Source organism: Podarcis melisellensis (assembly GCF_964234715.1).
Source record: "Podarcis melisellensis genome assembly, chromosome: 13".
In the NCBI taxonomy this organism is placed as follows: Eukaryota; Metazoa; Chordata; class Lepidosauria; order Squamata; family Lacertidae; genus Podarcis; species Podarcis melisellensis.
This window is the reverse complement of record NC_138545.1, coordinates 2990209-3015972: the sequence shown is the minus strand read 5'-3', so window position 1 is coordinate 3015972 and position 25764 is coordinate 2990209. Positions and strand designations below refer to the sequence as shown.

The window sequence follows — 25764 nt, the reverse complement described above, 5'->3', positions numbered from 1 at the left end:
GCTCCCAATCGAATGTTTAAAACAATGCAGCATTAAATATTTGAAAACTTCCCTAAACAAAGCTGCCTTCAGATGTCTTTTAAATAATAATTAATAATAATAAGAGGGATGGGTAAAATTCATGGAGGAGTGAGAGGGCGATCGATGGCTACTAGCCCAGGATGGCTACACCCTGCCTCCGAATCCCATTTTCTGGAAGCTGCAGGAGGGGAGAGAGAGGGATCTTGAGTTCGAATCCTGAAGATTTACCTATAATGGGCGTCTAGTTGGCCACTGTGAGAACATTGGACGTTCGTAACTCACCCGCTTTCTGGCTTCCTCCTGACCACAGCCGAGTTGATCGCACCGCAGGCCCACCTGACGCTGGGACCCTTCTTTGTTTTCGACTCCCTGGAGAACTCTGCAAACTTCCCCGCAGACCCAGCCGGCGCTCAGAAGACGGCAGTGGAAGGTAAATGGGACTCGCAAAACAGATCTTCTTCTCCTTTTTTAGTTTCTCTTCTTAACTTTCCAAGAAAGGAACTGCAAGATGCTTCCTCGGTAGTTTCCACCCTCGGCCATTTCCCTGGAAATGCCTTTTTCTGCTGACTTTATAATCTGAGCTTGCTTCGGCCAAAAACTGCTTTCGGAGCGTTTTAACAAAAAAGCTATGGTGTGTACGAAAGCAGGAAGTTTGTGTCGCTCTCTCATAAGACCAGAACGCAAGGGGGTCACCCAAGGAAGCAGAATTTGGGTTTTCAGGACAAAAAGAGCACATAATTTGACCCCTGGAACTCACTGCAACAAGATTAGCAACGGGTGGTTTTTTTTTCAGGCAAGGAGGGTGAGGTTTGGATGGCTGCTCGTTGCATAGCTGTCAACCGTCCCTTATTTGGCGGGACAGTCCCTTATCCCAGCGCCGTGTCCCGCTGCTGTTCCTTATTGATGATGTCCCTTAAATTTCCCGGGTTTCAAAGGAAGCAGCTCCTCTCCCTCCCTCCTTCCCTGCCGGCCAGGGAGGAGGGAGGCTCCAACTGTGTTGCTTGGCTGCGTTGCTCGCCCAATAAGGAGTCTGAGAACGACTGGGGGGTGGAGCTTGTCAGCCTTGTGCCAATCAAATTGGACGCGTCGCCTGGGGACTCGCCTTTGCTCAGCGCTTCCCAGCGGAGAGGGGACGGTGGTTTTCCTTGCTGCATCCCCTTTGCTGGGTTGCTGCGCTGTGGGAACCACCGCTTGAGGCTTCGTTTGGCTGCTGGCTGGGCTTTCTGCCTTTGGCTTGGAGGGGCTCAGAAGTCAAACACACCTGTGCTCTGAAAATCCCTTATTTTGGCTGCTGATCCCTTATTTTCTAGGCTGCTGGTCCCTTATTTTCAAATCTGTAATTTGACAGCTATGGCTGGTTGTGAAAGGTGTGTTTTGCTTTCATTATCGGAGGTGGCGTGCCTCTGAGGATCGGTTTTTTGGGAATCTCGAGTGAGGAGCGAGACGTTGCAAACTGGGTCCCATTTGCAGCATTCCCTTGGGGGCGCCTAGGTAACCCCGTGCGAAGGGCAGGATCCTGGACCAGCCGAATGGCGCAGCGATTCTCGTCAAAAATATCCAGACCGCCTTTTTGTTCTTTCAGTGTGTGGCTAGATCAGGGGGCAATGGAGAAACCCAAAACGTCCGGAAAACTGGAATAATTCTGGTTAGCTTAGTTAGATTGCAATGTGGGTACCAGGTGGGTCTCTAGAGGGAAGGCGTTCAATAGAGAGGCTGTTGACATAGCAAAAAAAAGAAAAAAATATATTTTCTCTGGCCTACCTCTGAAGGAGGGGCACTGTGAAAACTTCTACAGTGGTACCTTGGTTCTCAAACAACTTGGAACCCAAACACTGTGTTATGTACTGAGTTTAAAAGGATCCAGAATGCAGCAGTCTGATTGGTCTTAGAACAATAGGATCCAGAATGCAGCAGTCTGATTGGTCCTAGAATAATAGGATCCAGAATGCAGCAGTCTGATTGGTCCTAGAACAATAGGATCCAGAATGCAGCAGTCTGATTGGTCCACAGGAGCCACCCAATCCAGCTCCAGGTGGATGTGAATCCGCGACCTGATTGGCCTAAAGGAGAATCCCAGAATTAGCCAATCACGTGGGGCCCATTGTGTAAATAATGTATATAAAGCAGATATTCTGAGGGAACTTCCATTCCTCCTCACCGCTATGAGCTGAATAAAGAGCATGAAATCAACTCTCGACTCCGAGTATATTTTACACTGCAATCCCGGAAGTAAGTGTTCCGGTTTGCGAACGTTTTTCGGAAGCCAAACATGCTCCATTTTGAGTGTTACACTTCTGATTTGAGTGCCAAACTTGCATTTTGAGTCTTACGCTGAGGTTTGTCTGTTTTTGCTATTTATTTTGCGTTTTTGTGGCTTTTTTTGTTTCGTTTTTGTGACTGTGTGGAACCCAGTTCAGTTACCGACGGACCTGTAAGACAGAGCTATTCCACCTGGCCTTTAATTTGAATTTAGCCTGATCTTTTATTCCCCTTCCTTCCCTCCCCCTCCCCTTTTTATGAAAATCCCCCGCTCTGGGATCCCACTGCTAATTCTCCCCTGACCTCCTCGCTGGCCCAAATAGGACTAACTTAGCCAGCTAGCCCTGGTGATCATCTAATGTTTATTGGATGGATTTCCCCCTAAATTGATTTTTGATTCTTGAATTTATCATTATTCACACTTTTATACTGTATACTGTTTTTTGTTGTATCACAATGAAGTGTTTTAAATTTGTTAGCTGCCCTGAGCCCTATTTTCCAAACCAGGAAAGGCGGGGTATAAATTAAAAAATATTATTATTATTTTCTATGGGATGCGTGCCTTGGTTTTGGAACATGCTTTGGTTTTGGAACGGACTTCTGGAACAGATTAAGTTTGAGAACCAAGGAACCACTGTATATGTCAACTCAGTCGGTAGAGCACGAGACTCTGAATCTTAGGGTTGTGTGTTCGAATCCCACTTTTGGGTAGAAAGATTCCTGTACGGCGGAGGGTCGGACAATGACTCTCAGGATCCCTTCCACCTCTACAATTATGTGATTCTGGGAAAGGGAAGGCTTTTATGTTTTGAAGTCAAGGGAAAAAGAAAACCCAGCACTATCTGATCCAGCGCAGTACGGCTTCCAATTTTCATTCTGCTCCCAGGAAATTGCAGAAGATGCGATTATCTCCAAGGATGATTTGGGAAGCCTCAGAGCTCCCTCTGGTGTTGCAGAGCCAGTACTGCCAGAGGCAGGATTTAAATGGTGTTTCCAAATATCACTGGGGAGGGGGAGAGAGGTTCAATTCAGGTCACCCTGGAAGACGAACGGACTCAATTGGCCCGATCCGAAACAAGGCGATGGCCGAAACTCAGCCACCTCTGAAATAATAATAATAATAATAATAATAATAATAATAATAATAATAATAATAAATTTTATTTATACCCCTCCCTCCCTGGCCAGAGCCGGGCTCAGGGCAGCTAAAACCGGTAAAACTACAATAAAAACATAGAGGGGGGCAATTTAAAATGCAATTTAAAATGCAGCCTCATTTTAAAAGTAACTCATAGAGCAAGACCATAAGGGAAGGGAAACATAAGGGTCAGACTGAGTCCAAACCGAAGGCCAGGCGGAACAGCTCCGTCTTGCAGGCCCTGCGGAAAGATGTCAAGTCCCGCAGGGCCCTAGTAGTAGTAATAATAATAATAATAATAATAATAATAATAATAATAATTTATTATTTATTATTTATACCCCACCCATCTGGCTGGACTTCCCCAGCCACTCTGGGTGGCTTCCAACAAAATATTAAAATGTTAGTCTCTTGGAACAGAGCGTTCCACCAAGTCGGGACCAGTACTGAAAAGGCCCTGGCCCTAGTTGAGACCACTCTAACCACCTTGCGACTTGGGACCTCCAAGGTATTGTCATTTGTGGACCTTTCCATGGGGCATACCAGGAGAGGCGGTCCACACCCCTCTGAATTATTGCAATGTGCTTCTCCAGCCTGAGTAGTGGGTACAAAAGAAATGCATGTGCTGGGGTAAATCGTGCATAAAAATGTGTATATTGTAGAGGGAATTGGAAAGGGGCCCAAGGGTCATCTAGTCCAACCCCCTGCAATGCAGGAATCTTTTGCCCACTGTGGGGCTCGAACCCACAACCTTGAGATTCACAACCTCAAGGTCCAGCTCTCACTTCCACACATCACGACTGGGAAAACCAGAGCTTTAACTAGATGGACCTTTGTTGGCAAGGTGATGTCTCTGCTTTTTAAGATGCTGTCTAGGTTTGCCATCGCCTTTCTCCCAAGAAGCAGGCGTCTTTTAATTCCGTGGCTGCTGTCACCATCTGCAGTGATCATGGAGACCAAGAAAGTAAAATCTCTCACTGCCTCCATTTCTTCCCCTTCCGTTTGCCAGGAGGTGATGGGCCCAGTGGCCACGATCTTCCTTTTTTTGATGTTGAGCTTCAGACCATATTTTGCGCTCTCCTCTTTCACCCTCATTAAAAGGTTCTTTCATTAGAGGTGAGGGGACCATTGTGCCTCTGCTTTTCATCTCTTCCTCCACCGACAGATGGACGGATAACTTGCTCCCCCTGGTCTAAGGGGTCAGGCCGCTGCTGGCAGCCTCCATGACAGATCGCATGCACTCTCTGAGAAGTCGGCGCATCGCAGCTGACAGCTCCACACCCTGGGATTTGCCCCCGTTTATTTACATTTCCAAAAAGACTTTTTATTGCAGTTCTGCGCAGAGGAGGAAGTCACCGCAAAATCATAGTCTCTCTCCATCTGCCCCGTGATGCAACATACCGTATATTTCGCTCCATAAGACGCACCAGACCACAAGACGCACCTAGTTTTTGGAGGAGGAAAACAAGGGGGGGAAATATTCTGAATCTCAGAAGCCGGAACAGCAAGAGGGATCGCTGCGCAGTGAAAGCAGCAATCCCTCTTGCTGTTCTGGCTTCTGGGATAGCTGCGCAGCCTGCATTCGCTCCATGAGACGCACACACATTTCCCCTTACTTTTTAGGAGGGAAAAAGTGAGTCTTATAGAGGGGAAAATACGGTAATTTCAGAGAATCCCGGCAACTGGGGGAAAATGGACTCTGAAGCAAAATGGACACAAAAGGTTCCTTAAATTTACAGTGATAACTTCATTCTCAAACGCCTTGGTTCTCAAACAACCTGGAACCCCAATACTGCAAACCCGGAAGTAAGCGTTCTGGTTTGCAAACTGTTTTCGGAAGTTTAACGTGCTCTGTTTTAAGTACCACACATCTGTTTTGAGAGAGATAAAACTTTATTCGCATTAGCCAATGGCCATGTTGTTGGTGGTGTTTAGTCGTTTAGTCGTGTCCACTCTTCGTGCCCCCCCTGGACCAGAGCACGCCAGGCCCTCCTGTCTTCCACTGCCTCCCGCAGTTTGGTCAGACTCATGCTGGTCCCTTCGAGAACACTGTCCCACCATCTCGTCCTTTGTCGTCCCCTTCTCCTTGTGCCCTCCATCTTTCCCCACATCAGGGTCTTTTCCAGGGAGTCTTCTCTTCTCATGAGGTGGCCAAAGTCTTGGAGCCTCAGCTTCAGGATCTGTCCTTCCAGTGAGCACTCAGGGCTGATTTCCTTCAGAATGGAGAGGTTGGATCTTCTTGCAGTCCATGGGACTCTCAAGAGTCTCCTCCAGCACCAGAATTCAAAAGCATCCATTCTTTGGCGATCAGCCTTCTTTATGGTCCAGCTCTCACTTCCATACGGCCAATGGCCATAGGAACAATAAAACATCACAGTATACACAGAAAAGGAAATTGGCTATAAAAGCACAATTTAAAGTCCTGAATCAGCAGTCAGTTAGTGGCCCTTATTCTGATCGCCCCTGCTATGAACCTAGCAACCTTTGCTGTTATCTGCTCATTTTGATCTGATAGAAGGAAGGACATTGTGGCAGTGGTTGAGCGCCTGGGATGGATAGTACGAGTGGGGTGATGCTCTCGTTCCTCAGGGTGTGTTTTTTTAGAGAGTCCAAGACAGGAGGACGTGAGCCACTGTTTCAGTGCTACCATCTCCACAGGGGCAAAGACGTTTCTCAGGTGGGATCTTTTGGAATCGACCCCCAAGTACCGCAGATGCCGAAACAGCCACGATTTTGTTTCTCATGGTTTTTACCGATAATTTTATCACTTTGTCCTTGTGGCAACCTGCATTAACTTTGAAGTTCAGTGGTCCCTTGGTTCTCAAACGCCTTGGTGCTCAAACAACTTGGGACCCAAACACTGCAATCCGGGAAGTAAGTGTTCCGGTTTGCGAACTTTTTTCGGAAGCCGAACATGCTCCGTTTTGAGTGTTACGCTGAGATCTGTCTGTTTTTGCTATTTATTTTGCGCTTTTTTGTGGCTGTTTTTGTGACTGTGGAACCCAGTTCAGCTATTGATTGATTGATTGATTGATTGATTGTGTGACTGCAGTACATGCAGGGATCAGCAAAAACAAAGTGAATATTTCAGATAAATTTGCAGGGAAACGCTAGAGTTTTGTCTTTTTAAATTACAAACCTTTCCGATGGACCAGGCTAGCGCCTGAATGAAACTCCTTCCTTGCCTTGCATTTAAAGTTTTTCTGTTCTTGCCACTTTCAAAGCTGTTTCCTTCGATCACATTTGTGGTACTTACGATTCTGAGTTGCCACAAGACAGCCTATTATTGGTAACAGCTATTGATTTTCTTATAAATTAAGTGAAGGTTTGTCCGTGTGTGGCAAGGAGCAATACATAAATACTTCATGCTCTGAATCTGCTTCAACCGTATCTGAGTAAGGGTGTGTAAGAATAATTTCCGTGCAATATTCCTTGCTGGGTTTTATTGTGTTGCAATACAGTATTGTCTTCCTTAGTGGGTTCAGCAAACTGCTATTCTGAATAATACTTTTTTTAACAGGCACAGAAGGGGGAACTGCGGGTGAGTTTATGGAACCAACAGGGCTGTGGCCAAAAAAAAAGGTTTGGGAATCATGATTCATAAAATTATGCCTTGCGTGGAGAAAGGAGATACAGAAGAGTTTTACTCTCTTTCCAGCAGAGCACGATAACTTGGGGACATGCAATGAAGGCTGAACGTTGGCATATTCAGGACAGATGAAAGTCCCCTCTGCTCATAGCTAGACTGTGGAACTCCCTCCCACTGGAGGCAGTGATAATTGCTGACTTCTTGTTGTTGTTGTTTAGTCATTTCGTCGTGTCCGCCTCTTTGTGACCCCCTGAACCAGAGCATGCCAGGCCCTCCTGTCTTCCACTGCCTCCCGCAGTTTGGTCAAACTCATGCTGGTCGCTTTGAGACCACTGTCCCACCATCTTGTCCTCTGTCATCCCCTTCTCCTTGCGCCCTCCATCTTTCCCAACATCAGGGTCTTTTCCAGGGAGTCTTCTCTTCTCATGAGGTGGCCAAAGTCTTGGAGCCTCAGCTTCAGGATCTGTCCTTCCAGTGAGCACTCAGGGCTGATTTCCTTCAGAATGGAGAGGTTTGGTGGTCTTGCAGTCCATGGGACTCTCCAGAGTCTCCTCCAACACCAATTGCTGACATAGATGTCTTTAAACATAGGGCCTTCTCGGTAGTGGCCCTGTGGAACGCCCTCCCACCGGATGTTAAAGAGAAAAACAACTACCAGACTTTTAGAAGACATCTGAAGGCAGCCCTGTTTAGGGAAGCTTTTAATGTTCGATGGATTAGTGTATTTTAATATTTTGTTGGAAGCCGCCCAGAGTGGCTGGGGAAACCCAGCCAGATGGGCAGGGTATAAATCATAAATTGTTGTTGTTGTTGTTAAAAGAGGATGAGGCTGATTCATAGACGAGAGGGCTATCGATGGCTCCTAGCCCCAATGGCTCTGATCTGCCACAATGTTCAGAGGCAGCGATGCTTCTGAGAACCACAGGAGGAGAGAGGGGTCTTGGGTTCAGGTCCTGCTCAGCTGGACCATCCAGTTGGCCACTGTGAGTGCAGGATCCTGGACGAGACTTGTTAACATTTGAGCAAAAGGCAAAAAAACAAACAAAGTTGGGCCCCTGGCCTGATCCTGCTGATCTCTTTTTTTAAAGTTCTTATGAGCCGCTGCTCTGGACAAAACACATCTCCTTTTTCTGTTTTTTGGCAGACTTCATGCCAGCGACGGAATCCAAGGTGGATGTAATGAGAACCCTTCTGCCCTTCAAAGGCCCGGGAAGGTCGGCCAACATCTCGGAAGAGCAGGAGGATAATCCTGAGCTGCCTTTGGATGGTACGTGCCGGGCGATGGTGTTGATAGCACAAGCTGTGAAAAAAACACCCATTGCCCTGAGAAGGGAGAGCGATTCGATTCAGAAGCTAGGCTGCTGGGTTTTATTTAACTCCCTAAAGCGGTATACGGAAATAGCATTAAAAAGAGCGAGGCAGCGTTGCGGAAACAGGAACGATGAGGATGGTCCAAACTTTGTGGATCGGGGGGGGGGGGAGAGTCTAGGTCAGTGGTAGCCAAATTCATGGCGGGGAGGGGCTCTGGGGGGCTATGCTCTGGCTCAGTGGCATAGCGTGGTTTGCTAGTGCCCGGGGCACAAAGGGGGAACAGAGCCCGTGCCAACCCAGCACACACTGCCAAAGTGACCCCCCCAAGTGTTGGTGCTGACCTCGAAAGCCCTAAATGGCCTCAAAGGCCCAGTATCCCTGAAGGAGTGTCTCCACCCCCATCGTTCTGCCCGGACACTGAGGTCCAGCTCCGAGGGCCTTCTGGCGGTTCCCTCCCTGCGAGAAGCCAAGTTACAGGGAACCAGGCAGAGGGCCTTCTCTGTAGTGGCCCCCGCCCTGTGGAATGCCCTCCCATCAGATGTCAAGGAAATAAACAATATGACTTTTAGAAGACATCTGAAGGCAGCCCTGTTCAGGGAAGCTTTTAATGTTTGACAGACTATTGTATTTTAATATTCTGTTAGAAGCCGCCCAGAGTGGCTGGGGAAACCCAGACAGATAGGCGTGGTATAAATAATAAATTATTATTTTTATTCATGATACTTGGCCAACTTTTCTTGAGCAGATCCGGGGTGGCAGCCAATGCTTTCTAATTCTTTGCAGTGTACCTGAGGAGAGGGCCCATCTTCATCAGTGAGGCGGAAGAGGGATCTGGGTTTCCGGACCTAGTCGAAGCAGCAAGGCCAGGTACGGAGTTTCCCCAGAATTGCCTTTATTGATACGTGCTTGTATGTAGCATTTGAGAGCAGGAGAAGGTCGTGCCTATCTCCTGGGTGGCAAGATGACGGAGTCCATGCAAAAGCTCTGCTCCACTTGATCGAGTTCTGCAGAGCGTAGGATCGTAGGGTTGGGAGGGACCCCCAAAGGTCATCCAGTCCAACCCGCTGCTATGCAGGAATCTCAGCTAAAGCATCCGTGACTGATGGCCGTCCAACCTCTGCTTAAGAACCTCCAAGGAAGGAGAGACCATCACCTCCCAAGGGAGCCAGTTCCACTGTTGTTGTTGAGTCGTTTAGTCGTGTCCGCCTCTTCGTGACCCCCTGGACCAGAGCACGCCAGGCCCTCCTGTCTTCCACTGCCTCCCGCAGTTCGGTCAAACTCATGCTGGTCGCTTCAAGAACACTGTCCCACCATCTCCTCCTCTGTCGTCCCCTTCTCCTTGCGCCCTCCACCTTTTCCAGGGTCTTTTCCAGGGAGTCTTCTCTTCTCACGAGGTGGCCAAAGTCTTGGAGCCTCAGCTTCAGGATCTGTCCTTCCAGTGAGCACTCAGGGCTGATTTCCTTCAGAATGGAGAGGTTTGATCTTCTTGCAGTCCATGGGACTCTCAAGAGTCTCCTCCAACACCAGAATTCAAAAGCATCCATTCTTCGGCGTTCCACTGTTGAACAGCTCTTAATTCTCTCCTCCTTCCTTTTAACTGGACGGGGTGTTGCATTCCAAAGGCAGGGGAGAGATTCCCAGTTATCAAGGAACACTCAGGTGGGTTGGACAACCGAAGCATTCCTGGCAGACGGCCATCCAAGCTCTGCTTAAAGCAAGGTTACCAGGTTTTTTCCAAAGAATCCGGGGACACTTTTTTTTTTATAAGAGAAAGGAAGTAATTTTTAAAAAGTTACTTAAACAAGAGGGGATGCGGGTAACACCAATTCGAATCCATTGCTTCGGGTCCTGCCCTCTGGATCTGGGTTCGAGTTCTGCCCCAGAGCTCTCTTTGTGTCAAAAGATGGCACAGCTCCTTGGACTGACCTGCCCCTTTCTCCACTCAGAGGCGAGGAAAGCGCTGGAACTGAAGGCTGAGGTTGTCACCATGACCCTCGAAGGTGCCGTCTCCACGGCGGAGAACCGTACCACCTCCAGGACTGCCACTACATCGACAGCTGCCCCCAAAACAGGTGAGAAAAGGGGCTTGTGCAAATGTGACTCTGGACCTTGTAGTCTCAGAGTTTGGGATATTCTTCGGCGATCCCTCGTAGCCTAGTAAGATGGTCTTCCATAAACAAGGTTTTAACAGTGAGTGCGTAAGTGACTGTGGAGGCCAATTCTGGACCCGCACATCCTTCCGCAGTGGGGACATAGTTTTCCGGGCAGGAGTTGATCATGATGTGGATTTGCCAAGCATGCCTTCCTCTTAGCACGTTTCTCCCTTGCGTCCTGAGTTCGAGTGTCTTCAAAGCCCACAACACCTTTAGTAAAGGCTGTTCTCCAACTGGAGCGCTCACAGGCCAGTGTTTCCCAGTTGTCGGTTTTTATACTACATTTTAGATTTGCCTTGAGACAGTCTTTAAACCTCTTTTGTTGACCGCCAGCATTACGCTTTCCATTTTTAAGTTGGGAATAGAGTAGTTGCTTTGGGAGACAATAATCGGACATCTGCACAACATGACCAGCCCAACAAAGTTGATGTAGAAGAATCATTGCTTTGACACTGGGGATCTTTGCTTTTTTCCAGCAGTAAAAAAACTTGCTAGCGCAAGTTAAAAGTAAAGGTAAAGGTAAAGGGACCCCCGACCATTAGGTCCAGTCTGGAGTTGCGGCGCTCATCTCGCTTTATCGGCCGAGGGAGCTGGCCGATAAAGCTTCCGGGTCATGTGGCCAGCAGGACTAAGCCTCTTCTGGCAAACCAGAGCAGCACACGGAAATGTTGTTTACCTTCCCGCCGGAGGGGTATCTATTCATCTACTTGCACTGGCGTGCTTTCGAACTGCTAGGTTGGCAGGAGCAGGGACCGAACAATGGGCACTCACCCCGTGACGGGGATTTGAACTGCCAACCTTCTGATCAGCAAGTCCTAGGCTCAGTTGTTTAACCCACAACGCCACCCGCGTCCCCAGTAGTAGACTAGCGTTAATTCACCTGTCTTCCCAAGTGAATTTTGGGGTGTACCTGACAGCCCCATCTGCTAGGAGCGGGTAGTCTCATAAGCTGATGTGTTAACGCTGTGGCACAGCTTCTGTCTCCAACGCGCCTCATTCCTTGCCCCCTCTCTCGCTCCAGGGTGGATGCCCGATTTCCAGTTCTGTGCCATGGTGGTGCTCATCGTAGAAGCCACCGTTCTGCTCATCCTCTTAGCCATTCGCCTGTCCCCCAGACACTACGGCCGTCCATGTGTTTCAGAGCACAACGACATCCAACGTTTTTAAGCATCTTCCATGCAAACTGTTACCAAATAAAGCACTTTAAAGAAACACATTTACACAGCATCCTTTTGCAGTTTCCGCTCATTTTGGGGATTTCGGAGAAGGGATCTGAATGCCATGAATGCAGCCTTTGACCCCAGGCTGGCATTTTGGGGAACCCATAGCCGAGGTTTTTCTACCACATAGCAGTACAGTGGTACCTGGGGATGCGAACTAGATCCATTCCGGAGCCCCGTTCGCATCCTGAACAGAACGTAAAATGTGACTGCGTTGGTCGCGTTTCGCCGCTTCCGTGTGACACGATTTTGACTGCCTGCACGAGCGGCGAAACCCGGAAGAAACACACTCTGTTACTTCAGGGTCGCCGCGGAGCGCAACCCAAAAATACTTATCCTGAAGCATATTTATCCCGAGGTATGACTGTAATGGGGACGCGGGTGGCGCTGTGGGTTAAACCACAGAGCCTAGGACTTGCCGATCAGAAGGTCGGCGGTTCGAATCCCCGCGACGCGGTGAGCTCCCGTTGCTCGGTCCCTGCTCCTGCCCACCTAGCAGTTCAAAAGCACCTCAAAGTGCAAGTAGATAAATAGGTACCGCTCCGGCGGGAAGGTAAACAGTGTTTCTGTGCGCTCTGGTTTCTGTCATGGTGTCCCTTTGTGCCAGAAGCGGTTAAGTCCTGCTGGCCACATGACCTGTAAAACTGTCTGCGGACAAACGCCGGCTCCCGCGGCCAGAAAGCGAGATAAGCGCTGCAACCCCATTGTCGCCTTTGACTGGACTTAACCATCCAGGGTATGACGTGGGTGGTGCTGTGGGTTAAACCACAGAGCCTAGGACTTGCTGATCAGAAGGTCGGCAGTTCGAATCCCTGCGACGGGGTGAGCTCCCGTTGCTCGGTCCCTGCTCCTGCCAACCTAGCAGTTTGAAAGCACCTCAAAGTGCAAGTAGATAAATAGGTACTGCTCCGGTGGGAAGGTAAACGGCGTTTTCGTGCGCTGCTCTGGTTCGCCAGAAGCGGCTTAGTCATGCTGGCTGTATGCCGGCTCCCTCAGCCAATAAAGCGAGATGAGCGCTACAACCCCAGAGTCGGCCACGACTGGACCTAATGGTCAGGGGTCCCTTTACCTTTACTGTGACTGTAATACTGGACCACCTTGAGTCAGGCCACAACTGCTTGTGAGTCCTGATCCCGCACTTGCATATATCCTCCGACATTTCTCTGATGAAAATAGGGAGATCTTACTCAGTGCTATTTTTCTTGAAAAAGAGGTGCCAGAACTCGCCATGAACGCCTCCCTTGATCTGTTATAATGGCAGTGGTGCCCACGTGAGACGTGTCAGAACTGAAAAAGTGTTCTGGTCCTATTCCATATTCATAATTTTATTAGTTATACCCCACCCATCTGGCTGGGTTGCCCACCGTCCCTCAGACCATGTGGGGGGCCAGACTATATTTTGGGGTGGGGGGGATGAACGAGTTCCTATGCCCCACAAATAACCCAGAGATGCATTTTAAATAAAAGGACACATTCTACTCATGTAAAAACACGCTGATTCCCGGACCGTCTGATGGCCGGATTGAGAAGGCGATTGGGCCAGATCCGGGCCTTAGTTTACCTACCCATCAGGCATCACCATTGCTATACTCTGACACCTGCTAAAAATGGACCTACCCAGATATTTAGCAATCTGTACATTCATCTTTATAGTCAACACCCTACCTAATAGTGAAAGATTCATTCTATTCCAAATTTGCAAATTTCTTCTAGTCTCTTCCCAACTTTTAATATAATTATCTTTTACAAATTTATATTATGTCAAATTATACTCAACCTTTCTTTCAATCTTTAAACCAGATGCGTCTTATAATTTGTTTTTACTCTCATCATTTGTGTTTTTAACCAAGAGTTTGGTTTAATCGTTATTGATCTGAAGACCTGCTATCTCGCCATTTTTAAAAAATCTCTTGTAATACTTTTGGGATTGACTCTATTGGTTCTTCTACAGATCTATGGTGGAAGTTTAAATCTGTTTTTAGCCTCCTGTCGTTTTATGTTTTCAAAGGTCGTGGTTGTTAATTTTGCCGCTTGATCATTTCGTACACCTGATGAAGCGGTGTAGAAAATGACAGGAAATAAATATATAAAGCCGTCCAAAGAGAGGTCAGGTGATCGTCTGTCAGGAATTCTTTATAGCTGCGATTCCTGCATAATTGCAAGAGGGGGTCAGACTGGATGGCCCTTGGGGTTCCCTCCACCACTTGTTAGAATGCTTCTGTCTCAAGAGTGAGCGACCGGCCCAAATTCACGCCTGCTAAGCTTTCTGGCTGAATGGGAATTTGAACCCCATTCTCTCCTAGATCCTATTCCGACACTGTCACACCAATTCGAATCCATTGCTTTGGGTCCTGCCCTCTGGATCTGGGTTCGAGTTCTGCCCCAGAGCTCTCTTTGTGGTGAGATGGCACAGCTCTTTGGACTGACCTGCCCCTTTCTGCCCCCGCAGAGGCGAGGAAAGCGCTGGAACGGAAGGCTGAGGTTGTAACCATGACCATCGAAGGTGCCATCACCAGGGCGGAGAACCGTACCACCTCCAGGACTGGGGAACTCACTGCCACTGCATCGACAGCTGCCCCCGGAAAAGGTGAGGCAAGGGGCTTGTGCAAATATGACTCTGGACCTTGCAGTCTCAGAGTTTGGGATATTCTTCTTCTTTGGCAATCCCTTGTAGCCGAGTAAGATGGTCTTCCATAAACAAGGTTTTAATAGTCAGTCTGTAAATGACTATGGAGGCCAATTCTGGACCCACACGTCCTTCCACAGTGGGGACATAGTTTTCCGGGCGGGAGTCGATCACGGTGTGGATTTGCCAAGCGTGCCTTCCTCTTAGCATGTTTCTCCCTTGCGTCCTGAGTTCGAGTGTCTTCAAAACCCACGACGCCTTTGGTAAAGGCTGTTCTCCAACTGGAGCGCTCGCAGGCCAGTGTTTCCCAATTCTCGGTGTTTATACTACATTTTTAAAGATTTGCCTTGAGACAGTCTTTCAACCTCTTTTGTTGACAACCAGCATTACGCTTTCCGCTTTTAAGTTCAGAATAGAGTAGTTGCTTTGGAAGGCGATCATTAGACATCTGCACAACATGACCAGTCCAGCGAAGTTGATGTTGAAGGATCATTGCTTCAACACTGGGGACCTTTGCTTTTTTCCAGTACAGTGGTATCTTGGGTTAAGAACTTAATTCGTTCCGGAGGTCCGTTCTTAACCTGAAACTGTTCTTAACCTGAAGCACCACTTTAGCTAATGGGGCCTCCTGCTGCCACCGCGGGATTTCTGTTCTCATCCTGAAGCAAAGTTCTTAACCCAAGGTACTATTTCTGGGTTAGCGGAGTCTGTAACCTGAAGCGTATGTAACCTGAACCGTCTGTAATCCGAGGTACCACTGTAGTAAGGTAAAGGTAAAGGGACCCCTGACCATTAGGTCCAGTCGTGGCCGACTCTGGGGTTGCGGCGCTCATCTCGCTTTATTGGCCGAGGGAGCCAGCGTACAGCTTCCGGGTCATGTGGCCAGCAGGACTAAGCCGCTTCTGGCGAACCAGAGCAGTGCACGGAAACGCTGTTTACCTTCCCGCCGGAGTGGTACCTATTTATCTACTTGCACTTTGAGGTGCTTTTGAACTGCTAGGTGGGCAGGAGCAGGGACCAAGCAACGGGAGCTCACCCCGTCGCGGGGATTTGATCCGCCGACCTTCTGATCGGCAAGTCCTGGGCTCTGTGGTTTAACCCACAGCGCCACCCGCATTCTTTTCCAGTAGTAGACTAGCATTAATTCACCTGTCTTCCCAAGTGAACTTTGGGGTGTACCTGACCTGGCATCCCCATCTGCTAGTAGCGGGTAGTCTCATAAGCCGATGTGTGAACGCTGTGGCACAGCTTTTGTCTCCAACGCCTCTCATTCCTTGCCCCCTCTCTCGCTCCAGGGTGGAGCCCCACCTTCCAGTTCATTGCCCTGATTGTGATCACCACCGAAGCCACCTTCCTGGTCATCCTTGCGGCCATGCACCTGCGCTTCAGACGCACTGGCCATCCATGTTCTGCAGCTCAGCACGACATCGAACGTTTTTAAGCACCTTCCATGCAAACTGTTACCAAATAAAGCACTTTAAAGAAACCCACGTACGCAGCACCCTTTTGCAGTCTCTGCTCATTTCGGGAATTTGGGAGGAGTTCGTGGCTCTGTCCTGCACTCAGTGTTCAAGGTCTTTCTAAAATTCCTTGGATGAAAGAATTTAGCAGGTGCTCATTCAATCTGCAGATCACACCAAACTGGGAGGGGTGGCCGCAGAAGACAGAATTGAGATTCAGGGTGGCCGCAACAGATTGGAGGGACAAAACCAGGGCTTTTTTCCCAGCGGGAACTGTTGTAAACAAAAATTTGCCCTTTTCCCTTATGGGGTATCCAAGAGCCCATATAGAGTCCTTACATAGGTTCCCTATTGGTAGGAGAAGATAACAGAGGCCAACCAGACAATATTGAGAAGCAAAGCAGCTAGTAAGCCTGATCTTTATTGATCTGTTGCAACAGGGTCTCCCCTCACCCGCAGGAAAGGAGGAGGACACAGAACAAAGGTGTGCCCGTCCTTATATAGACATTTTAAATTCCCTGCCCTGGAGTCCAAGACCACCCCCAGAAACATCATACATACATCACAGAAGGGGTGTAACCTAAGACCACCCCCTAGATACATCATATCTACATCACAGAAAGGGCGGTCTACAGCAGAAATCTGAGTGCTTTGTTTACCTCCTGTCTGGCAGGTTACCTGTTAATGCTCACTTGATTGGAGTACCTGGGGAGCCTGGCCAGTAATGATAAATACTTAGTTCCTGGGCCAGGTCACAGGCTCCCACCCTATTCATACACAGACATACCCTTAAGACAGGATTTGTGAAGGAAAAGACAATGGGGAGGCTTTTCCACTTTGACCTTGCAGAGAAAACATTTGGTCAGTTTGGGAATAAAAAATGGTTCCAGGTCGGTCTTCCTGTGCTGATCTATGTATGTGCTTGGTCGGTACGCTTATGAACGTTACCATATATCTAAGACCATAAAATTGCTATCACATTATAAAATTCCTTGGATGAAAGAGTTTAGCAGGTGCTCATTCAATCTGCAGATCACACCAAACTGGGAGGGGTAGTTAACGCCGCAGAAGACAGAATTGAGATTCAGGGTGGCCTCAACAGATCGGAGGACTGGGACAAAACCAGGGCTTTTTTTCCCAGCGGGAACGCCATCGACATTATAAGAGAACAGGAGAGGCGTTTATGCTGAGTTCCGGCACCTCTTTTTCTTGAAAAATACCACTGGCCAAAACTACCAAGATGAATTTCAATAGGGATAAATGTCAGGTTCTGCACTTAAGCAGAAATAACCAAGTGCACAAATATAGGATTGTGGGGTGGGGCACAGGGCCAGATTTAGTTTTGATGAGGCCCTGAGCTACTGAAGGCACTGGGGCCCTTTATATGTCCAGCTGTCCTTTGTCAACAACAAATTGTCACTGTTTATTGGGTTGAATATATGCTCTATGGTAGTTGATGGACCTCATAGGTAGCTAAAGCCATATGCACATAACAAAATATGAATTTTATCAAAATAATTGCTGAAATGAAATGCAAGCAGTCCATGCAGAATGTAGGCACCCTATATATAGAAAGGAGTAAACCAGTGATATTTTACGGAGCAGGCTAGCAGGCGGGGCCCATGACTTACATCATAGGAGCCCACACAACATGAAACACTGCTGCTGTATGTAGGTTTTGTTTGTTTTTTATCTTATATTTTGGAAATTTGCATCCAGTTTTCCCCCCTTACTTTTTTGGGGGGCCCCAAGAGAGTGGGGGCCTAAGCTATAGCTTGTTTAGCTTATACTTAAATCTGGCACTGGGGGGTGATGCTGAACTTTTCTATTTACAACAGTAGGGGGCACTTGGCTTGCCAGCAATGCATGTGAAAAAGATTGAGGGGTCTTGAGTTTGTAACCGCTAGGAGAATTGTATCTCTGTGTGTGGCGTAGCGTGGGTTGTCAGCACCCGGGGCAAGGCAAGTAATTTGTGCCCCCTAACCCGTGGATTTGCGCCCCCTAGCCCGTGGATTTGCGCCCCCTAACCCCCAGATGTTACACCCGGTGCAGCCGGGCCCCCCTGCACCCCCCACGCTATGCCACTGGTGTGTGGAATAGGGACCTCCTAACCAACCACGGGAGTCCCATGGACTGCAAGAAGATCCAACCTCTCCATTCTGAAGGAAATCAGCCCTGAGTGCTCACTGGAAGGACAGATCCTGAAGCTGAGGCTCCAAGACTTTGGCCACCTCATGAGAAGAGAAGACTCCCTGGAAAAGACCCTGATGTTGGGAAAGATGGAGGGTGCAAGGAGAAGGGGACGACGGTGGACGAGATGGTGGGACAGTGTTCTCGAAGGGACCAGCATGAGTTTGACCAAACTGCGGGAGGCAGTGGAAGACAGGAGGGCCTGGTGTGCTCTGGTCCAGGGGGTCACAAAGAGTTGGACACGACTAAACAACAACAACAACAAACCAACCACGGCTCCCAGGACTCTTAGATTGGAATCAAAGCACTTTAAATGTACGAACGTGGCCTGAAAAACAACTTCTAAGAAATAAGAAGATGCTGTTCTAACCCTTCTTAACCACTTCCTCTTCACGGAGTCAGCATTATTCAGAAAATAATAGAATCGCAAACCCGTTTACGAGCAAGAGGAGGGGAGCAGCGTCGAAGACTTCCGCCCAAGTTATGAAACATTAAGGCAGTCAAAGCGACTTGCTGCCACACATCACCCACTTGGCCATGACTGTTGCTATTTTCAATCCTACGCCAACAAATTCAGATTTTGCCATCGTGGTTGATTGGCAGAGCTTGTGCAACAAACCTGGACCATTGTGCAATAAGGAAGTTGCTTCCCTTTCCAGGATTTTCGCTTTCATCTCCACGAACACTACGGAACGGATCAGGGCCGAAGGTCACTCCTTCCTCCCCTTGCTTTGGTGTAAGGTATTAAGCGCAGACCAGGTCCTCACACACTGGGGAAGATGGTGAAGGTGAGGACAGGTGACCCCACCTATGCCCAAAGTCACGCCCCCCCTAAAGCAGGCTCAAAGCTTTTCATTTTCTCAGTTAAAAGGCATTAGCTAAGCATCTGCTCATTTGCTCTGCTGTTGCAAGGCAAACCGTTACTTTTATCAGCACACGAAGGCTTCAAAAAGCTAATGAATAGACTCTGTCAGAGCAAGCCTGAGAACTGACTCTTATCTCACTCTAGTTGCGACATCTTTAGTTGCGAGCTAGGTGTTCATCAGTATGCGGATGATACCCAGCTCTACCTCTCTTTTAAATCAGAACCAGTGAGGGCGGTGAAGGTCCTGTGTGAGTGCCTGGAGGTGGTTGGAGGATGGATGGCGGCTAACAGATTGAGGCTGAATCCTGACAAGACAGAAGTACTGTGTTTGGGGGACAGGAGGCGGGCAGGTGTGGAGGACTCCCTGGTCCTGAATGGGGCAACTGTGCCCCTGAAGGACCAGGTGTGCAGCCTGGGAGTCATTTTGGACTCGCAGCTGTCCATGGAGGTGCAGGTCAATTCTGTGTCCAGGGCAGCTGTTTACCAGCTCCACCTGGTACGCAGGATGAGACCCTATCTGCCTGCGGACTGTCTCGCCAGAGTGGTGCATGCCCTGCTTATCTCCCGCTTGGACTACTGCCATGCGCTCTACGTGGGGCTACCTTTGAAGGTGACTCAGAAACTACAACTAATCCAGAATGCGGCAGCTAGACTGGTGACTGGGAGCGGCCACCGAGACCATATAACACCGGTCTTGAAAGACCTACATTGGCTCCCAGTGCGTTTCCGAGCACAATTCAAAGTGTTGGTGCTGACCTTTAAAGCCCTAAACGGCCTCGGTCCAGTATACCTGAAGGAGCGTCTCCACGCCCATCGTTCTGCCCGGACGCTGAGGTCCAGCTCTGAGGGCCTTCTGGCGGTTCCCTCCCTGCGAGAAGTGAAGTTACAGGGAACCAGGCAGAGGGCCTTCTCAGTAGTGGCGCCCTCCCTGTGGAACGCCCTTCCAGCAGATGTCAAAGCGATAAACAACTACCTGACATTCAGAAGACATCTTAAGGCAGCCCTGTTCAGGGAAGTTTTTAACGTGTGATATTTTACTGTATTTTTGGTTTCTATGGAAGCCGCCCAGAGTGGCTGGAGAGGCCCAGCCAGATGGGCAGGGTATAAATAATAAATTATTATTATTATTATCTTTGGACATGCTGAACTACTCTCATTCCCCCTTTCCTGGGAAAGGGTGCCAAGAGTCCACAATAGTCCCAAGACAACTTTCTGTACATGCTCAGGGGAACTCGAGGCAGGACTCCTGAGGGAGGAGAAAGGGGAGGGAACTAGAAGGGGAATATATACTCTGTGCACATGACTGTGAACTCGTGCATGTTTTTGTGAACTATCACACTTGCTCCTTCTACCAGTTCGTGGATGGTAGAAATAAAAGCTTTTTCTCCGAAACTATTCCTTGAGTGTCTGTTGACTCCTATCTCCTTTTCCCGGGCGCAATATTTTTCCCACCCGAGGGCAAAGCCTCATAAGGCTACAGTGGGAGTCTAAGCAAGCAGCAGGATTTGGGCTCTCCCAGGCTAAATCTGTATTGGAAATGGTTTTTAAAATATGTTTTTGTTGTTTCATCACTTGTCACTTGCTGCCCTGGGACCAAGCAGGCAGAATATAAATATAGGAAACAAATAACTGCAGGCTCTATAATGAGCCTCATTTTGTGGAATGCCAAACAGCCTGCCATTGGGTGTGTTATTCTCAACACCAAAGAGTGGTCACTATAATTTTAATTAAGCCTTTGATGTAATGATCACAGTCTGTATCCTTTTGCTTCCCTCACAGCTTACCATTTTCTCCTTTTTTGGGGGGGTCTGCTCTCCTCTGATTCCTCCTCCCCTCTCCCAATTAACCCCCGTCTCTAGGGCTTAGTGGTGGGAGTTAAGCAATACCCAACCTCATCCCAGGAGGCAGAGGTCATAGCACTGCCCAGAGCACTACAACTCTGTTGGGTGCAAACATCTACATAGATGAGGGTAAAGGGGACCTTGGGGGCTGCCCCAAGGTCTCAGGTTTGGGCCCTGAAATCTCAGGATAAGGATGCTCCAGCAACCTTCTCTCCACCTCATTCATTTCAAGCCTGCAAGCTCCATCACAGCGCAAACCTGGAAAATGGTAGCACAGACTATGGGATGTCTGACCCTTGTTGTAAACAAAAAATGCCCTTCTCCCTTATGGGGTATCCAAGAGCCCATACAGAGTCCTTACATAGGTTCCCTATTGGTAGGAAAGAATAACAGAGGCCAACCAGAAAATATTGAGAAGCAAAGCAGCTAGTAAGCCTGATCTTTATTGATCTGTGGCAACAGGGTCCTCACTCACCACACGCAGCAGGGAGGAGGAACCCCAAACAATGGTCTGCAAGGCCTTATAAAGATTTTGGAAATTGCCACCCTGTAGATCAAGACCACCCCCAGAAACATCATACATACATCACAGAAGGGGTGTAACCTAAGACCACCCCTCAGATACATCACACCTACATCACAAAAAAGGCAGTCTACAGCAGAAATTTGAATGTTTTTCTCCTGTCCTTGTTTATCTCCTGTCTGCCAGGTTACCTGTTAATGGTCACTTGATTGGATTGCCTGGCCAGTCTTTTGTAGTGATAAATACTTAGTTCCTGGGCCAGGTCACAGGCTCACACCCTATTCATATCTTAAATGTGCCCTTAAGACAGGATTTGTGAGGAAAGAGACAATGGGAGGTTTCCCACTTTGACCTTGCAGAGAAAACATTTGCTCAGTTTGGGAATCAAAATGGTTCCAGGTCAGTCCTCCTGTGCTGATCTGTGTATGTGCTTGGTTGGTACACTTATGAACACTGAATATCTAAGACCTCAAAATTCCTATCACACCCTCTCCCAATTAACTTCCGTCTCCAGGGCTCAGCGATGGGAGCGCAGAGGAACAAACACACACAAACAAACAAACAAACAAACAACATACGTATGTGCACCTGCCCTGTGTATTTTGATAGTTTATTTTGTTTTGACATCTTAGAATTAGAGGTGAGTTTACACAATGGCATTCACCTCTAATTAAAGAACCTTTTAATGAGGGTGAAAGAGGAGAGCGCAAAATATGGTCTGAAGCTCAACATCAAAAAAACGAAGATCATGGCCACTGGTCCCATCACCTCCTGGCAAATAGAAGGGGAAGAAATGGAGGCAGTGAGAGATTTTACTTTCTTGGGCTCCATGATCACTGCAGATGGTGACAGCAGCCACAAAATTAAAAGACGCCTGCTTCTTGGGAGAAAGGCGATGACAAACCTAGACAGCATCTTAAAAAGCAGAGACACCACCTTGCCGACAAAGGTCCGTATAGTAAAAGCTCTGGTTTTCCCAGTAGTGATGTGTGGAAGTGAGAGCTGGACCATCAAGAAGGCTGATCTCCGAAGAATGGATGCTTTTGAATTCTGGTGCTGGAGGAGACTCTTGAGAGTCCCATGGACTCCAAGAAGATCAAACCTCTCCATTCTGAAGGAAATCAGCCCTGAGTGCTCACTGGAGGGACAGATCCTGAAGCTGAGGCTCCAAGACTTTGGCCACCTCGTGAGAAGAGAAGACTCCCTGGAAAAGACCCTGATGTTGGGAAAGATGGAGGAGGGCACAAGGAGAAGGGGACGACAGAGGACGAGATGGGGGGACAGTGTTCTTGAAGCTACCAGCATGAGTTTGACCCAACTGCGGGAGGCAGTGGAAGACAGGAGTGCCTGGCGTGCTCTGGTCCAGGGGGTCACAAAGAGGCAGACACGACTAAACAACATGTACACAATGGCCAGTTCTCTGGCAACAACATTGCCAGGGGCCACCCTGGTCTCCAAGTCTTTCCCCCCAAAGAATTCTGGGAACTGTAGTTCACCCCACCAGCACCCCTAACTTTTTAATGCTGTGAACCCTAACTCTGAGATCCTCAGCTAAAAGGCGGTATACAAATGTAATTAATAATGTGTAATAGTTTCCACAGGATTCTGGACTACAATTCCCGACAGCCCCTGCCAGCGCAGGTGTGCTGGTTCCCAGGGGCTGACGGGAGTTGTAGTCCGAAAGGCCCCTGGCGGGCAGCGGGCTGGGGGAAGGCCTTGGTTCTGGAATACTAGATATTGTCTCCGTATGTGGGATTGTTACGCTCCTGTCGCATTGATATTTATATTTTTTTCTTTCTTTTAGGGCCCCCCGTTCTCCAGAGGCTGATGGACTACAGCTCCCGTCGGCCTCAGCGGCAAGCCGCGAGGGCTGACGGGAGTCGTAGTCCGACAGCGCCCGTCGGGGCCGCCGCCTCAGGGCAGCGGCGACGTGCAAAGAACGCGACGCTGCTGGGACTCCGCAACCCCTCCGTCAAGTAACCGTTACGCCAGGACTGAGGCAGAAATGCCCGGATGCTGAGGCTTGCGTCGTGACGTCGCTGGGCAAGGAGAGGTGACGCGGCGTTGCCCCGCCCCGCCCTCCTCCGTCGGCGTGGCCCCGCCCCGACGCCGGCTGATGACGCCTTTGGGCGGCGCCGGCAGCCGCGGCGGCTCCTGAGGGAAGGAGGCGGCGGCGGCGCTGGGAGGCGAGGCGTGAGAGAGAGGCCTCTGCCGCGTCCCGCGCCTCTCTCCCCGCTGCGGGACAAGGTGAGGCGCCCCCTGGGCCTCGCCGGCTTCCCTCACCGCGGGACCCTCCTCTCCTCGCCCCCCAACCCTCCTTTCCCGTCGTCCTCTGCGGCTGCCCCCTCGCCCCACACCTCGCCCAGGTTGACCCACCCGGTTATCTTCCCCGGCCACGCCCCCTCCCCTCCCCCTCTTTGAATTGGGCTCCCCCCACCCACGCTTCCCAGCCACGCCCCCTCCCCACCCCCTATGGGGTCTCCAGCAGAGTCTACATTCCCTGGCAATCAGGAGGTCCCTGCCAGACTCGCCCCCTTCTTAAAGGGCTGAGGGAGGGCAGGGGGTGGGGGTGGCAGGGCAACTTGGCCTGTTTGTCTGGAGAAGAAATGTATTGTGTGTGTGTGTGGGATGTGGGAGGCGCTGTGGGTTAGACCACAGAGCCGAGGGCTTGCCGATCAGAAGGTCGGCGGTTCGAATCCCCAAAACGGAGTGAGCTCCCGTTGCTCAGTCCCTGCTCCTGCCAACCTAGCAGTTTGAAAGCACACCAGTGCAAGTAGATCAATAGGTACCGCTCCGGCGGGAAGGTAAACGGCGTTTCCGTGCGCTGCTCTCGTTCGCCAGAAGCGGCTTAGTCCTGCTGGCCACATGACCCGGAAGCTGGACGCCAACTCCCTCGGCCAGTAAAGCGAGATGAGCGCCGCAACCCCAGAGTCGGCCACGACTGGACCTAATGGTCAGGGGACCCTTTACCTTTTATTCCATTATTATTATTATTATTATTACAGCCATACCTCATGTTAGTCCTGCTGGCCACATGACCCGGAAGCTGTATGCCGGATCCCTCGGCCAATAAAGCGAGATGAGCGCCGCAACCCCAGAGTCGGCCACGACTGGACCTAATGGTCAGGGGTCCCTTTACCCCTCTCTCTCTCTCTCTCTCTATATATATATATATATGCTTGCTGCTCAGTGAAGGGGAAGAGGGCATGGCGGGGCAGTGGTTAGAGCACCTGCTCTGCACGCATTGCAGGGGGTTGGGCTGGATGACCCTGGGGGGTCCCTTCCAAGTCTACCGTTCTGTGGCTCCATGCAGGAGGTCCTGGGTTCAGCCACCAGCGGTGTCTCCAGGTAAGAGGAGGAAGGAGCCTCCGGGAGGAGAGGACTATGTTGATGGCAGGAGGCCTACTGCTTCGGCTCCATAGTCGGGAGGCCGCGATGCTTCTGAATGCTGTTTCTGGAAACTGCTGTAGGGGAGAAGGGTGCCACTGCAGTTACGTCCTGCTTGCGGGTTTCTTATCTGGTCGGCCGCTGTGAGAACAGGGTGCTGGGCGAGGTGATCCAGCAGGTGTTTCCTTCGTTCTTAGGAAACTCTGGAGAGTTTCTGTGTGTTGTTGGGCCAAAGTGCACACCTCTGGAGGGAAAGGGAATTGGCTCGGGGGTAGTGCATGTGTGAAGGTCCCAGGTTTGATCCCCAGCAGCGTCTCGAGGTAAGGCTGGGAGAGGCTCCTGCCTAAAATGATGGAATGTCACTGCTGCCAGTCAGAGTACTGAGCTGGATGAAGCCCCCAAAGGTCTGAGTTGGGCACTTTACTACCTTCCAGTTGGAACCACAGTGGGACAGCTGGCCCTTTGCATTCAGAAAACCTGGTGTCTTAAGCATCTGAAGGTAAAGGACTCTCAGGTGGCTGGATGTCTCCGCCAAAGCAAGGCACTGCCAGTCAAAGTAAATGGCAAGATGGTGCGATTTGGTTTCCTATCCCCTTTGCACTTTGCCTTCCCAGCCTTATTCCCATATTGAAAGCCAGTATAGGAGAGAGAGAGAGAGAGAGATGGAGTTACACTCTCCTATACAGTGGTACCTTGGGTTAAGTACTTAATTCTTTCCGGAGGTCCGTACTTAACCTGAAACTGTTCTTAACCTGAAGCACCACTTTGGCTAATGGGGCCTCCTGCTGCCGCCGCGCCGCCGGAGCATGATTTCTGTTCTCATCCTGAAGCAAAGTTCTTAACCTGAAGCACTATTTCTGGGTTAGCGGAGTCTGTAACCTGAAGCGTATGTAACCACCGTACTGGCTTTTGCAGAAAACTGAGGGTTTGACACTAACCTCAGTTTCCCGAGTTACACTTCACTCGGCAAACTGAGGTTTGTGTCAAACCCTCGGTTTTCTGCAATGTCCTCTTGAACCTGTATTCTTCTACCCCCTTTGCATGGCATAAGAAGCACCTGCTAAATCAGGCCAGAGAGGACCATATCTAGTCCAGCATCCTCATGGCAGCTAACCAGATGCCTGTGGGAAACCCAAAAGAAGGACCCGAGCATCAGAGCACACTCTCCTCCAGTGGTTTCC

General features: G+C 49.5%; 3 protein-coding genes and 1 long non-coding RNA gene across 5 annotated transcripts in view; 2 read left to right on the top strand and 2 right to left on the bottom strand.

The window, feature by feature from the left end:
• The window catches only part of LOC309355821 (asialoglycoprotein receptor 1-like), a 35494-nt gene extending 34997 nt beyond the window's left edge, over positions 1 to 497 (bottom strand). Inside the window, exon 1 of the mRNA XM_081887005.1 lies at positions 304 to 497. The gene's annotated coding sequence lies outside the window, so the exon portion shown is untranslated. The remainder of the gene's footprint in view (positions 1 to 303) is intronic.
• Positions 1 to 25764, bottom strand: part of LOC309355947 — a 116527-nt gene that overhangs the window by 36986 nt on the left and 53777 nt on the right. The gene's annotated exons all lie outside the window — the stretch shown is intronic.
• Positions 307 to 15944, top strand: LOC309355860 (uncharacterized protein). Its single transcript, XM_081887072.1, has 6 exons — positions 307 to 451; positions 8152 to 8274; positions 9102 to 9185; positions 10265 to 10390; positions 14141 to 14278; positions 15613 to 15944. The coding sequence occupies exons 2-6, from the start codon at positions 8157 to 8159 to the stop codon at positions 15756 to 15758; spliced, it is 612 nt and encodes a 203-aa protein (XP_081743198.1). The 5' UTR covers positions 307 to 451; positions 8152 to 8156; the 3' UTR covers positions 15759 to 15944.
• Positions 23324 to 25764, top strand: part of SENP3 (SUMO specific peptidase 3) — a 35178-nt gene continuing 32737 nt past the window's right edge. The window contains exon 1 of the mRNA XM_081886808.1: positions 23324 to 23443. The gene's annotated coding sequence lies outside the window, so the exon portion shown is untranslated. The remainder of the gene's footprint in view (positions 23444 to 25764) is intronic.

What these genes read in the sequence shown, in the direction of transcription:
- LOC309355860 (XM_081887072.1), top strand. Translation starts at nt 8,157, where the DNA reads ATGCCAGCGACGGAATCCAAGGTGGATGTAATGAGAACCCTTCTGCCC. An exon ending in GACAGCTGCCCCCAAAACAG is followed by an intron (nt 10,391 to 14,140) that starts GTGAGAAAAGGG and finishes CTGCCCCCGCAG; the next exon opens with AGGCGAGGAAAGCGCTGGAA. An exon ending in GACAGCTGCCCCCGGAAAAG is followed by an intron (nt 14,279 to 15,612) that starts GTGAGGCAAGGG and finishes CTCTCGCTCCAG; the next exon opens with GGTGGAGCCCCACCTTCCAG.